The sequence below is a fragment of the Haliotis cracherodii genome, unplaced genomic scaffold, assembly GCF_022045235.1.
Source record: "Haliotis cracherodii isolate W230 unplaced genomic scaffold, xgHalCrac1.p SCAF_3, whole genome shotgun sequence".
NCBI lineage: Eukaryota > Metazoa > Mollusca > Gastropoda > Lepetellida > Haliotidae > Haliotis > Haliotis cracherodii.
Window position 1 is genome coordinate 11,195,894 of NW_027266286.1, and position 15,388 is coordinate 11,211,281.

General features: G+C 40.8%; 2 protein-coding genes across 4 annotated transcripts in view; one reads left to right on the forward strand and one right to left on the reverse strand.

The window, feature by feature from the left end:
* LOC139473783 (multidrug resistance-associated protein 1-like) overlaps positions 1-9,381 on the forward strand; it is a 47,216-nt gene extending 37,835 nt beyond the window's left edge. Inside the window, exons 22-30 of the mRNA XM_071256539.1 lie at positions 811-1,121; positions 2,318-2,517; positions 3,595-3,721; positions 4,196-4,297; positions 4,968-5,114; positions 5,658-5,816; positions 6,352-6,518; positions 7,500-7,694; positions 9,238-9,381. Coding sequence (XP_071112640.1) covers positions 811-1,121; positions 2,318-2,517; positions 3,595-3,721; positions 4,196-4,297; positions 4,968-5,114; positions 5,658-5,816; positions 6,352-6,518; positions 7,500-7,694; positions 9,238-9,349 — 1,520 coding nt within the window. The 3' untranslated portion in view covers positions 9,350-9,381. The remainder of the gene's footprint in view (positions 1-810; positions 1,122-2,317; positions 2,518-3,594; positions 3,722-4,195; positions 4,298-4,967; positions 5,115-5,657; positions 5,817-6,351; positions 6,519-7,499; positions 7,695-9,237) is intronic.
* Positions 9,382-13,499: 4,118 nt separating this feature from the next.
* The window catches only part of LOC139473784 (proline-rich protein 5-like), a 66,461-nt gene continuing 64,572 nt past the window's right edge, over positions 13,500-15,388 (reverse strand). For all 3 annotated transcript variants that reach the window (XM_071256540.1, XM_071256541.1, XM_071256542.1), the window contains one exon: positions 13,500-15,126. In XM_071256540.1, coding sequence (XP_071112641.1) covers positions 14,945-15,126 — 182 coding nt within the window. In that variant the 3' untranslated portion in view covers positions 13,500-14,944. The remainder of the gene's footprint in view (positions 15,127-15,388) is intronic.

The window sequence follows — 15,388 nt, forward strand, 5'->3', positions numbered from 1 at the left end:
TACATGAACTACAATACTGAAAACCAAACTTTACTTGTTTGAAAAATACTCTAAAATATTGGTGTCACAGGAACTTTTGTTGTCGAGTATATGTTTTAGTTAAAACACGAGTACAAGGGTTTTGTTAAAAATGTAAAAGCGCGAGCAAGGGAAAAACTGGAAATTTGATATTTTCAACCCAAAACGGAGGAGGAGTGTTTTAATTAACCGTCTAAATGTAAGAAATACCAGAAAGAATAAGAAAACACCGAGAGAGCTTATAGTGAAACAATATAGTAGTTGCGTATTAAAACGAATTATGTGACAGCGGGTGAGAAAGAGACCAGGTGCAGCAGACAACTAAAGTCATGACATGTAAGATTGAACACCCATTCATCACCTGCCCTGTTGACTCATTGGTTACAAACTAAGGTGGCTTCACGTCATGGAATTTTCATTTGCAAATTGTGACTTTTAACCAGTCTAAAAACATTTTATGGATATTATAGTTCTGTTTCCCCTCCATTTCAAATGTAAAAGTAGCTCTGAAGGTACTAACTCTCAAAAGGTTACTACAGGCAAAAGAGGCAGTAGGTTTATAAAAATCCAGGCATTGTCGCTTCCAATGAAAGGGTCTTATTAGCAAATAGTCTGTCTGAGTGAGTGATGGATAAGAATAGTATGTCTTGTAATTTGCCATTTTTCTAACGGCTTATTGTAGTAATTTCAATAATTCTCACAAAATGGTAACATTAGTGATGAGCTATATAATAACCGTCCAGATTCTCGAGGTAATACTGTGTATAATACTAACGGATGATTTCTACACAGTTGCTGCCATCACTGTGTATTCTATCCTGATGGCCATCACGTCGGTCCACGCCTCCAGGATCGTCCACAGCAACATGCTAGCTCACGTGCTGCGTGCGCCAATGTCCTTCTTTGACACTACACCCATGGGGCGGATTCTGAACCGCTTCTCGCAGGACATTGATACTCTAGACAACGAGTTGCCTATTACCCTGATGATGTGGATCGGCCGCGTGTGCACCGTACTCAGTACTGTCCTAGTTGTTAGTTACACCACGCCATTGTTCCTGATAGCTGTCGTGCCCATCTCCATCATCTATACCATCATACAGGTACGTGCAGCCGGTTGTGTCACGAGACCAATGGACCTATGGTTTTAATGCCTATATATGGGGGCTGGGCTAAAATGAGGGGCTGAACATTTCTTTTCACAACACCCAGCATGAATAGTTAACAATGAATTTTTTTTCTAAAACTTGAGCATCTTTTGACCTGAGAAAGGTGTATTCATTAAAAGTACAGTCTTTACTGTCTGAAACTCTACAGTGGGACTGATTTAGGAGATTTTATAGACGACTCTCTAAATATGATGATATTTTTAGTTTGTATATATGCTCCTCTTCTTGCGCTTCTGTATCTTTATGCACATTAACCGAAATTTATGCTCGGATTAGCAAAGTCAAAACATGTTCATTTGGCCAAGTAGTTGAACTTAAGCTTCTCAAATGCAATTCACTTCCACTGATTTACCCATACGAAGTAAAAATAAAGGAGACCAGCGGGTCCGCCTCATCTGATTCATATTTAGATATGCATAAAGATTCAGAGTGACAAAACACTCTCAACAAGAATATATGACAAGATGGATGACCTCAATTCTTCCTACAGTATTCCTACATTTCCAGCTCTTGGTGTCGAACATGCTTTTTCTACCACGATTTCAAAGATCATCATACGACTCAGAAGCTATGTGATCAAGGTTACAACATTCAAGGCCACAGCAAAGCTTACAATAGTTTAAAGTAGACATGAGGAGGACATTTCCAAATTTGCCGCATCAGTGACATCGATGATGTCCGTACCAATCCCCTATGTTGACTTGTACCATATATTCCAGTGTTTGTTCAGTTAAACAACTGATTTTCCTTCCTATGTGTTTGTGATGGGTGCTACCGGGTGCCACCGTGGAAGGATACGCTCACCTGTTCCCGAACACCTTGTATCATCACTGTGTGGTAGTGATTCATAAACACAAGCTCATGATACAGTTGGAATCGTACAAGAGAGAGATTTCTTTTGAATATGGAAAGGGTTTTGTCACTTTCATGTAGCTCATGGGGATAAAATGGCCACATCTTCATCAGCACTCATCCCTAAAGGGACAAGAGGTAACACTGAAACGTTGTGTATTGACAGTAAAGAATGTGTTATCCATACTACGCTTCGTTGTACTCAGTACTCAGCCCATGAGACAACTTGCAAATGTACCATTTGTTCCTGCACCAACCATACTGTGGACACATTTCAGAGGTTCTACATTCCGACATCGAGGCAGCTCCGACGTCTCGAGTCCAAGACTCGATCTCCCATCTTTGCCCACTTCAGCGAGACTCTGTCTGGTGGCAGCATCATCAGGACGTACCGGGCCGAGAACAGGTTCATCAAACACTCGGAGAGACTCGTGGACATGAACCAGAAGTTTTCGTTTGCTACCAATACAGCCAACAGGTATCAATTAACGTTCGCTCATCGTATAATACGAGTTATTTAAAAAAAACACACAGACAGAAATTGACTTTTAATGTTTGAACAATCAGCTCTTTTCGCTCATTTTTGGCTCATATTTTCTCTGAATACTGCATTTCATACCCAAACCAGATACATTTAGTGATGTGATGAAAATACAAGCGTCTGGTCAAGCAAACACTTCTAATAATTTTCATAACTATACTTCCAAATGTTCCGTACCTTTCTGATTTGACAGTGTGTTAAAAGAGTCTGTATAATACTTCGTCCTTCGGCCCCTCGCTCATTGTGGTCGGGTTCTCGCAGGACTGAATCACATCATGATGCAGTGGAGTATTATTGTAATGGCGGGATTAAAACTTGACTACAAGATAAAATTAGTTTACAGTTCTTCAACTACATGCATATTTGTTTAACTTATCCCTGGTAAGACATTTATATGGCAGATATAAAATGTTAACGTCATAGCATAACCAGTCTGGAATAACCCACAAAATTCCACAGGGAGTAAAGACCCGTAAAAGACTCCGGGGTAGAACAGGTCTTCAGCAACCCATGCTTGCCGTAAAAAGTGACTGTACTTGTCGTAAAAGGCTACTAACAGGATCGGGGGGTCAGACTCGCTGACTTGGTTGATGCATGTCATATTGATCCCAATTGCCTGGATCGATGCTCATGATATCAATCTGGATTGTCTGGTCCAGACTCGAATATTTACAGATTTACAGACCGCCGTCATATAGCTGGAATATTGCGGCGTTAAACAACAAAACAAAACAACCAACTGGGAGTTAATGTAATAATAACAGTGAAAAGTATATGAATGAATAATTGAAAACAAGTGATGACCCCATGTGTTCGCGAAAAGGGTAATCATGTCTTGCCCTACGAGTAGCCCCCTCCACTCGCACAATTTGCAGAAAAAGGTTTGTTGCCTGGCGCCACCTAGCAGTACTCCCGCCACACAACGCATCATGGCGTTACCGAGTTATTGGATGGGGAAAATACAAGTGTGTTTTTAAATGTAACGAGTGGATTCTATATGGTATGTTTGTATAGATGGCTGGGCGTCCGAATCGAGACCCTGGGAGCTCTGGTTGTGTTCCTTGCGTCTCTCCTGTCTGTCTTCTTGAAGGATTCCATCAGCGGTGGCACCATAGGACTTTCGGTGTCCTACGCTCTTGACGTAAGAGACACAACGATGTTTCAATCCTGGGTCCTCTTTTCACAGACCGATCTTAGTGTACAGACCATCGTAGCATCAATACTTTAACATAGCTCGAACAGGATTCACGACTATGTACCACAAACAAACAATTAAGTGATCATATTCTTATTTATTGAAATGAGATTTTTGAAGCACATAATTTAAAATCTTTTCGTATTCCTTGGAGTGTTCAGGCGTGCAAAAACGTTAATTCACGCTCAGCCAAGTCTGCTACATGCTATGATAAAAGGAGTTCAATGTACCACCAGCTAACATAGTGGTTAGTGAGAATTATGATAGTTACCTCCTGAATTTATTTAACTGAATAATATCAAGATTGGAACAATTGCCATGACAATGTGTAGCCGCGCCTTGATTACCTGAACATATTTTGTTTGCATATGTCATTAGTAATGAAACTGACAGTAGTATCTGAGAGTTTGTGTATCCCAGATTACCATCAGCCTTAACTGGCTAGTGCGACTAACCTCCGACATAGAAACTCAGATTGTGGCGGTGGAGAGGCTGAAAGAATACACAGAGGTACCAATGGAGGTGAGTATTGAATCTTATCCTTCTCTTTACGAGTCTAGAGTCTGAAGGAATACACTCACGTACCTATGGAGGTGAGTATTAAATCTTATCCTTCTCTTTACGAGTCTACAGTCAGAAGGAATCCACAGAGGTACCTACCGAGGTGAGTATTGAATCTTATCCTTCTCTTTACGAGTCTAGAGTCTGAAGGAATACACTCACGTACCTATGGAGGTGAGTATTGAATCTTATCCTTCACTTTACGAGTCTACAGTCTGAAGGAATCCACAGAGGTACCTACGGAGGTGAGTATTGAATCTTATACTCTCTATACGAGTTGAGAGACTGAAGGAATAGACAGAAGTACCAATGGAGGTGAGTATTGAATCTTATCCTTCTCTATACGAGTCTAGAGTCTGGAGGAATACACAGAGATACCAATGGAGGTGAGTATTGAATCTTATCCTTCTCTTTACGAGTCTAGAGTCTGGAGGAATACACAAACGTACTAATGGAGGTGAGTATTGAATCTTATCCTTCTCTTTACGAGTCTAGAGTCTGGAGGAATACACAAACGTACCAATGGAGGTAAGTATTAAATCTTATCCTTCTCTATACGAGTTTAGAGACTGAAGGAATACACAGAGGTACCAATGGAGGCGAGTATTGATCTACCTAATTTCTCTTCCAGGCAGCGTTAAGGGTATTTTCTACCCGTCCTCCCATTGAGTGGCCGGACAAAGGCGAAGTCCAGTTTGACCGCTACAGCACCAGGTTCCGCCCTGGACTCGAGCTGGTCCTGAAAGACGTATCCTGTCGGATAGCCCCCAAAGAAAAGGTAACTGCGAGTAGGAAATCACTGTAAGGAAACGCTACCTTCACAAAATGTGGACAGAACATGGGAAAAAAACGTTCATTCCACACATGTTTCCAGATATCTCAGTGTTGAATGACTTCCGTTTATTGTTTTTGGATTATTTGGATTGAAATGAATTGTTTGGAATATTTGGATTGTTTTGAATTAGTAAGTTCCTTTCATTTGTTATCTCATTTTGATATATATTTAGGTAAAAAACCACCGAAATAGGATTGGAATGAATATGGAAACATTGATAATACCATAGGTCATACATTCTTGACTATTTTGTGATATAAAATACTCAAGCTGCACTGATTATTTTTGGAGCATCGAGTGGCCCACTGAAGTAAGGAGCTACAATTGGAAGCTCGGGGGGTTCGAATCAAAGATTAGCCCCACTTATGGTCTATCAGTAGCATGGCACGTGGACTTCTCCAAAGATGTAATACGTGACCTCCGAATACGTGACACACAAGAAAAAAGGTTAAATGCGGGTTTAACCCACTCACTCTCACTTTCCAGGTCGGCATTGTTGGACGTACGGGGGCGGGGAAATCGTCTCTGGCAGTGGCGTTGTTCCGACTGATAGAGGCAGCATCAGGGGACATCCTCATAGACGGGTACAGCGTGGGCAAGCTGGGCCTACACGATCTCAGGGAGAAGCTTACCATTCTTCCACAGGTAGGCACCAGCAGAAACTCGTTGAGGCACGTAGATGAATCAGGGTAACCTAGGGCTTGCTCGTCAAGACGATGGCCCGGGTTCACATGCCGACACAGGTACACCATTGTATTTCTGGTGTATTGCTAAAAGATGCGTAAAACCTTATTCACTCATTCATGATTCTAAACAGCGCATTTCGAGGGCACCCCTCCACCCCCCTCCACGTTTTTCAAAACGAAATTTCTCATTATTAAAATTATTTTCTCGTCTCTTCGACTTTATTTTAAAAACTCGAAATTTCAAGGTGTTTTTTTCTCGTTACTTCCATTATTTTGTCGTTATTTCAATTATTTTCTCGAAATTTCGATTTGTTTCTCGTTACTTCGATTATTTTCTCGATATTTAAAGTTTGTTTTCAAAACTCAAAATTTCACAAATACTTGAAAATACGAGTAATTTCGATTTAAAAAAGAGAAAATGATGGTGCCACTTTGGTACCATTAGGCTTTCGTAATTTAATATGGGTAATAAATATTTTTTCTCATATGAATAGGACCCGGTGATTTTCGGCGGATCTCTTCGGATGAATCTGGACCCCTTCGGTCAGTATCGGGACGCTCAGATCTGGGTAGCCTTGGGTCAAGCCCACTTGAAGGACTTTGTGGACTCTTTGCCCAGCGGCCTGGAGTATCAGTGTGGCGAGGGAGGGGAAAATCTCAGGTGAAACCAATTTCTGCAACAACATTTTTTGTCGAGGTGAGGTGAGGTGAGGTGAGGTGAAGTTTAACGTTGCGTCCAAGATTATTGCACTAGCGACGTGAAGCACGCGTGTGTGTATGGCTGATTGTACTAGTCTGGACTGATGCCGATTCATAGTGCTAGCCCACTGAGATATATTGACTCCGAGTTTTAGCCCCTTAATGCCGACAGTCAAACAGGGTAACAAGTACCATCTTTTAACGTCTTTTGGTATGACGCGGTCGGGGATCCAACCCCGGACCTTCCTCTCTCCTAGACCACAGAGGCCTTTGTTGTTGTTTTTTGTCGAAAGATAAAAAGATTGGACATTTGTATTGACTCTTGTAACCTTGTCTGCTGAGGTTTCGCACGTTTAGTGAGTCTATTCATACGTTTGGTAAAACTGTTATCACGTTTGGTAAAGCTATTATCACGTTTGGTTAAGCTATTCACACGTTTGGTTAACCTATTCACACGTTTGGTGAAACCATTCATACGAATAATTGCGAAAAACTGCAAAAGAAAACCACTATTGGTAAACCCGGACTACCTTCTTCTCGGGCGATAATTTCAAGATAAGAGTAGAGAGAGCTTGTACCTTTCTATAGTTACTTAACTAGTAACCTTACTGTCCACTGGTAATAAAGGTACCAATGATCAATATATTGATTTACGGGGTTTGAATGCATAGATTCGGTCAGGTTCGGTTGATTGCATGGAGTCTGCTCATGTTTTCAGTCACTGGTTTACCGGGCCAAGACTAGATTATTTACAACCTCCGTTACATAGCTTGACTATTGCTGACTGCAGTGTTAAATAACATGGCCCCCGTATTTCAAGATGAATCCAGAAATTGAGACGGGAGTAAAATTAGATACCGATGATAAATACCATGATGGTAACCGAGAGATTGATTTAGTGAGTGTTCTGCAGCCTGACTTCCGTATATTGTTGTCCTCTCAGTGTGGGACAGCGTCAGTTGGTGTGTCTGGCCCGCTGTCTGCTGCGGAAGAGCAAGATCCTGATTCTTGATGAAGCTACGGCGGCCGTTGACATGGAAACGGACGACCTCATCCAGGAAACCATCAGAACCGAGTTCCACGACTCCACCATCATCACCATCGCCCACAGACTCAACACCGTCATGGATTACGACAAGTAGGTGACATTTAGACACGCCTCATCTCTACGTCATCTCAGCCAACTCTGGAGGACTCCATATTTCATTCGCTTACATTTACCTATCATACAATGGGAGGGCGTGGTTTGATAAACGTAGAGGCTCTTCGTGATAGAATTGTATTTATGCACTTGTGCACACATTTATTTGTCTGATGTTCCTCTTGTGAAGCATGTCAAGACTCAAAATGGAAACAAGGCATTCCACAGTTTTCTTAAAGTAGCCAAGGATGTACTGGACATGATTTCAGATGTCAGTAAATGTTGTTGATGATTCTTTACTCCTGGACGGTACAGTGGCACAGTGAAAAGTGAAACAGAAGGCTTTCTGCTTGCTGCCCAGGACCAGTTACTTCCCACTCGAAACCGTCAATGTGTGCTTTTGCATCAACATGTAAATTTGAAAAGTAGATTAAGCAGTAAATTTAATGAGACTGTCCAACACATTGTCAGTGGATGCTCAGCTATAACACAGTATCTTATATTAAGCGACATGATGGTGTGCCTCGATCCTTTTTTACCGTCTCCGCCAGGCTTGTGGTTTTGACACGGAGGTCCATCCATAGTACGACCCAGAATATGCAGAGGGCGTCACGGAAAATATTCAATATAAAATTCTTAGAATAGGCCCTTATATAGCCTCAGATTTATCCAGGCCAAGAAACCTGATCTTGTCCTGTTGGATAAATCAAATGAAATCGTATATATCATGAATTTTCTGTCACATTTGACACTAATGTAATTGACAAGATTCGGGAAAAAAAGCAAATATGCGGACCTCAATTTCGAAATGTCACGCTTGCATCCTTAGTTCCAAATTGTCCGACTCCCCATTAGTCCCTTAGTCATTAGTTTGCCTTAGGTTTGGTACCTCCCAAAACTGTTGACTGACAATGGGAGCCTACCCGTGTTTACTGCCAGGAATACAACCCTTTTGACAATCTTGGTAATGCAGAAGGCTGCAGTGTTGGGGAGTCTTCACATTCTCCTAAAAGTTCGGGGTGGATTCGACTGGGCAGAAATTCCTGGGCGAAGTCCCATTCTCTGTCTTACTTTTGTCCATTTATAAAGCACCAAGTTCCATCCACCAAGCATTTGCTCATAGGGCTAGTTGATGGGAAACATATATACAGTTCTGTGGTGAAGTCTTGAGATCCATTGGCAGCATAAGAAAAGGATTGTAACTGTCTTTCTGGTGCATAAGGGGTGATGGCCGGGGAAATTGGCCGGGTAAAGAGGGAAAAGGACATGGACAAGCCATGTTGGTCTTGTGACTTGGTTTGTAACAAAAGACTCTTGATAATGTTCTTTTTCTTACATCCGAGTTTGATATTCATCGGTTTATTCCGTCAGTTTTCATCGACCCAGTAATACCTGACTGAGTACATGACTGCAAGCAGTGGCACTCATCAATGGCTATGAACGGTGTCAGCTACTCTGCCATAGTGGCAGAATCCAGTAACAGAGATTGATTCGCTATGTATTTCGAGAATCCACATAAAGGCATCCATTTCTTCCACAGAATTATTGTCCTTGACCAGGGCCGAGTGGTGGACTTCGACTCCCCGTCCAATATGCTGCAGAACACGGACAGTTTGTTCTACAAACTTGCCAAGGACGCTAATCTCGTGTGATCTACCCATCTCACCTGTAACCTCGTGTGATCTACCTGTCTTACCTGTAACCTCGTGTGATCTACCTCACCTGCAATCAACATAATCAGAGACTCACAAGCATGGCCCACTGAGCAGATACATTGTTCAGACCAATGGGTGGTACTAGCAAGTCAGACACTCTGGTAGTTCTCAAGCGTAAATATGTTCATCTTACAGTTAATGGGGAGATCATATTCAAGCACGGATACAGGTTTTGGAAACGGGGTTCACAAGAAACATTTTGTTAGTCGTGTCATTTTTGTTAAACACTTCAGCAACTGAGTTTATGGTACTGTTCCACTGAATGTCAAGCACGTTTCAAAAAGTGGTGGGTGGGTGTGTACAGGGAGGGAGTAGGGATGAGGGGTGCTCATCCCTACACAACCTTCTGGATGCGGATGTGAAGTCTTCACATTACAAAACTGGTCAGTAGTTATTCTTAACTTACAGAAAACATTATGGCTTAACGTATGGGCATCATTATTTGTAATTGAATATGAGACTTAAACGTAGGCAGCTGTTGGGTGCCTAGTGGTTCAAGCTTTTGCTCATCACACCGAACACCCGGCGTCGATTCCTTGCATGGGTACAATGTATAAAGACAAGTTCTGACGTCTCCTTCCTTGATATTGCGGGAATATTGATAAAAATGGTGTAAAACTAAACCTACTCACTCTCTCGGTTATGGGTAATTGAATGTGCAACTTATGGATATGGGTAATTGAATAGTACACACAGTTCTTTAACAAGTTTTTATAACATGTCATATTTGGTCAACTAGTTCTGAAAATAACCGATTAGTTGTTAGTTCCACAGTTTTATTTTCATTTATACCCTGAAAATCCTGACCTTGTGAGAATGTTTACCGCAATAAGGAACTGGTCATTCATTACAGGGGTAGGTGGATCAGAGGATTTGATATGTTTGGATGGAGTCATGGTATATTTTCTTCATTTTTAGGGGCTTCTTAAAAGATAGCTGACATCTTTTTAAGATTTTTTTATTTGTTTATTTTTTTCACATTTCAAATTCAATATATGGAAATAATGTTAACATGTACTCACTGTTCCGTAAAAATTATAACTGTACAGTTGTAGGTGATTTTAAAACAGAACAATGAGAAAAGCAGTATAAGAAAGCATTCTTATATATGTAAGGGGTGTTAATTGATGTTTAGAGATAGTGCTAGTGCTCCTGCCCAGAGGGGGCTTATGATTAGAGGCGATACACTAAATTTTTGTTGTATACATTAAACAGAAAAAGGAGATAGAACTTCTGTGCACTCTGGAAACACATTGAAACAATTAGGTATTTTAGATAAATGAAGTTTTAAAGAAGCCTATTAAAGTGGTTTGCACTATAACAATACCCCAGAACATTGTGGAGCTTTTGTGCTCAAAAGCGTTTTTAAAATAGTGACAATAATGAAAGTACAATTATACAGTAAAGTGCATTTCTCCAATAACAAAGATCAGTTTTTGCCTCAGACTGGTCAGAATATAGACTCACTTACATCATCACAAAAGAGAAACAGGTGACGCCAGGCCCATCAGACTAACCAAAATGCAGCCATTAGGAAAGAATGTTCCAGTCAGGTGCCAGAAATATTAGAAGCCAATATCGTTCATCCCAGATCTTCAGGATGGTACTCTCCAGTTGTCATGATTAAGACCAACCACTTTGCTGTAGATTATAGATGCCTCAATGGAGTTACCAAGCCTATATTCTCACCTCCACGTTTTGAAGATGTCATTCATGCCAATATAGGTGACAGCCATGCTTACATTTTTAGTGTCCTTGATTGTGCTAGTGGCTTTTGGCAAATACCACTCCATCCAGATGCAAAACACAGGTTGGCTTTCATAACAGCCGATGGTGTTTTTAAATGGAATCGACTCCCTTTCAGCCTCAAAATGCTCCCATGGCATTTCAGCAAACCATTTCAGGCACTAAAAGATATGACTTGGCATTACATATTACTTTATGTATATGACATCTTAACATTTTCCAAAACGTTTTCTGAACATTTGAATCGCCTCAAGGAAGTATTCCAAAAGATCAAAGAAGCAGGACTCATTCTAAAATGAAGCAAATGTAAATTTGCGACAAAACATGTCACCTTCTTAGGGCATCTTCAGCAAAGATGGCATCCATGTCGATCCTTCAATCCTTCGATCCTTCAATCCTTCGAAAAACAGATCGGTCACACAGATCCAACCATCTAAAAATGTCAATGACATTCGTCATTTCTGGCATCACCTTCCCTCCTTACAACCTTCTCAAAATAGACACGCCTTTAGAATGGTCCAACAATTGCCAACAGGCAATTGAAAAGGTAAAGCAAACCCTTACAACAGACCCCATCCCTGCGTCTCCCGACCAAAACAAACCATTCATCAGCATAACACCTCTCAAACTGCAATAGGGCACATTTTAGGTCAACTTGATTCTAATACATTCTAATGGCATACCTTGTAATGTTAAGTCATGTCTTTTGACAATACAATTATCTTCCTTGGCATTGGTATTGATCTGTTTTTGTTTCTTTGGCTCGTCAGTTTAGGTTATTGGAACAAAATATTTTTATTTATATATATATGTTTACGCTATTTTCCAAGTAAGGGTAAATGATGCTAAATGGTCAGTTCACATCGCAGTCAACAACTATTTCAGTCACATCACAGTGAGTCATTAACCTCTTCCAGGGATACAACCTGACCTGAATAGTCTACTGCTTACTGCGCTCATGAACTGGGTGTGTGGGGTGTGTGTGGGGTTGGGGTGGGGTGGGTTTGTGGGGTGGCACGGATGGGTAGCCTAGTGGATAGAGCGTTCGCTTGTTATGCCAAATATTCCCGACATGGGTACAATGTGTGAAGCCCATTTCTGATGTCCCCCGTTGTGATATTTGCTGGAGTATTGGTTAAAGCGTCATAAAACCATACTCACTCATTTAGTTTGGAGACATTGTGTGTCAAATTCAAGATGTAAGGGAAAAGTAAAAAAACATGATGTGAGAAAGATGTGAAACAGGGAAAGAATTGAAACCTGTATTGTCCATATTGTTTTAAACCATGCCTCCTGTATTGATTAAATATTTTGAGAAAAAAATTTATTGTAAATTGAATTTGATGAACCAAGTGTTAGCAGCCGTGTTGATGCCTCGCATCAAAATATTAGTCAGGTCGATTGTCCAAAACTTACAACCAAACTGCCATGTAAACGTATGGGAGTTACGGTGTTCAGGCCCTTGACTAGCTACAGTTTAAGCCACAGAGCATGATCCAATATTTCTGTTTATGGAGTGGTGCAAAACCTTAATGGAAACAGACGTTAATTCTAAGAGAGTGAAATTGGGTAGAGACACCTTAATTTGTCCAACATAACACATCAATGTCTCCCTACATGACACACCCATGTGTGAATACAGCTGGCTGAGGAGTAATAAACAAACCAACCAAAATATAGCCCTTGGTTTCCACAACATACAGTTGTCATCACGTTTTAGATCTGGAAGGTTATCGGTATGGATGCCTTCACTTTGTTCAGTCATGTGTGCGACTTGCCATTTGTCAGCCTTCGAGCAATATTCCAACAGCTCAAGCCTTTGATGTCTGCATTAACTGATCATGCTCTTTCTACGAAGATTTGAAAAAGCCTCTTCCCTCTAGTTGTTTGGTCTGGCTCTATGGTAGATATGTGGAGAACATTTCCAAATTTGACGCATCAGTGACCAAAATGGTGTCTCATGCAATTCCCTATTTTGACGTCCACCGTATGTTCTCGTGTTTGTTTATGTAAACACTTCACTTGCCGGTGCATGTGTTTGTCACGGATGCCACAGGTGGGGAAGGATAGGCTCACCTTTTCGCGAACGCCTGGTATCATGACTATTTCATAGTCATTTATAAACAATAATATATTCGGAATTTAATAAAGGACTCATTTCTAATGATTACGGAGAGGGTTTTGACACTTAAAATGTGGATAATAATAATTTTTTACAATTGTTTCTTTCGTACTTAATTGAATATAGTTCACAAACATGTATTTAATCTTCTCTTGCCAATAGCTCCTCCACATTCAACATGAAATAGAAATACTATATCAACGATACAACAAACAATAATTTCATTTTGAATATATTTAATACTTAAACAAAATTATCTCTCTGTAACAAATCAGTCTTGCCTTTACAAAATAAATAAATAACTAAGGAATATCACTGGATGGCTATTGCATCCGAAACATATTTTTACACCATGAAGTGGAATGACTTAGTTATCACATGACCGCCATGTTTGTTTCAGTACAGACATTGTGCATACATATTTCATATATGATATATATAAATATTATTTGGCATGGTCGTAAATAGCAAGCAAGATGCCCCAACGCATCCTGGATGGCATCAAGTACTAGCTCGCTGAATAGGCACAGAAGGCATGTTGAAGATGTACCATCTGGCCCTGATATGTGTCTTTTCCAATCAAAATCCTGTGTGTACATGTATTACATATACCATCCCCTTCCACATATTCTGAACTTAACACACACGAAATGGACCAAGAATGATAAAGTCTTTACGAAAGAACAGCATTGTCCGTATTTGTAACACAACGAGACTACTGTCCACACATGATGTAAAGGACATATTATACATGCCCGCCTTCAATGCCTTAAGAAATAGCTTTGGTTTGAAAACCTTCATCTTCCATGTATGTAATAGAGCAACACATTCACAAGAATGACACAGGTGTTGGATAAGGGTTGAGATCGTAGTCATTTTATCACATATAATAAGTTATACATCGGAGAAGCATTTTCGATCAACATACACCTCAGAAGAATGATTCGTTTGAGACGTTCTGGGTAACTTGCATGTTTGGCAAATCGTGTAATGTTGTTATCATGTTTTGTTGTTATCATGGTGATGACAACAACGTAATGCTTTTATCACTCGGAATGCTATGACACTGACACACAGGCACTGCTTTGTACATGAAAGACAAGAGTGGATGTACTACACGTCCTATCATTGAGCAAGACTTCATCAATGAAGAAGGTAATTCCATGTCCAAGCAAGCAAATCCAATATTTTTCACAAGTCTGCCGCTTCCAAGAATGTGGGCTGGGACTTTGAAACAGCTTCCGTAACGACACACACACATTACGAACAGCGTCACTCACAACAGCAGGATACATATAGTCTCGGAATGACATCGCCTACGAAGCTGCCTCGTACTGTTTATCTCGAAGGTGATGCATCAGAGTCCATCCTTGTCATTCTCGAATCCCAGGTCTCCGAAGGTCCTGTCCCTTTTCTCAGGATAAAAACACAATTGTTGTTTCTATTCCCACCAGTGATCATCGGACATGGCTTTTTTGAGGGCAGCTATTTCCGGAGTTAGTTCCCATTGGATAGCTGTAATTGAACTCCACCTGTAGGCGAAACAGGTTCGGTAACTCTTCGAAGATTGATAGAAAATCGCAAAGACGTGTGACGTGTTTGGTGAAAGACGGCGACACAGCTGCCATACTGAATGATTCTTACACTTGCGTGATACACTGATGCTAGGATATTATACTGTGTCTTCTTCCGCCGTCATATACATGTTCAAACACCGGTGCGAGTTTTGCGTTACCATGGAGACCGTTTCCGAACCTGTGAGCATGTTTTTTAGTCATTACTGGAGACCATGTGTGTTTTGTCTCGTCAAGTCTGTCATGCTCTTTCGACACACTTTCTGTGCTTCCTGGAAATAGAACAAGATCATAAATATTTAAATATCAGACTCGTTTTGATTGTGTCACATTGTTCATCGATGCCGTCACCGCATTTTCCATAACGCCAATAGTCCTGTGTTCATTTGGGTGCAGAGGGCACGGGAGGCCCAGTCGTCTAAAGAGTCGCGATTTGCTTTGCAGAGTTGCGTCCCTTTGGCACACCAGAAACCTATGATTGTGGGTTCGAATCCCGGTTCGCCCCGATTATGTTTCTAGGTTTGTCAGCACCAT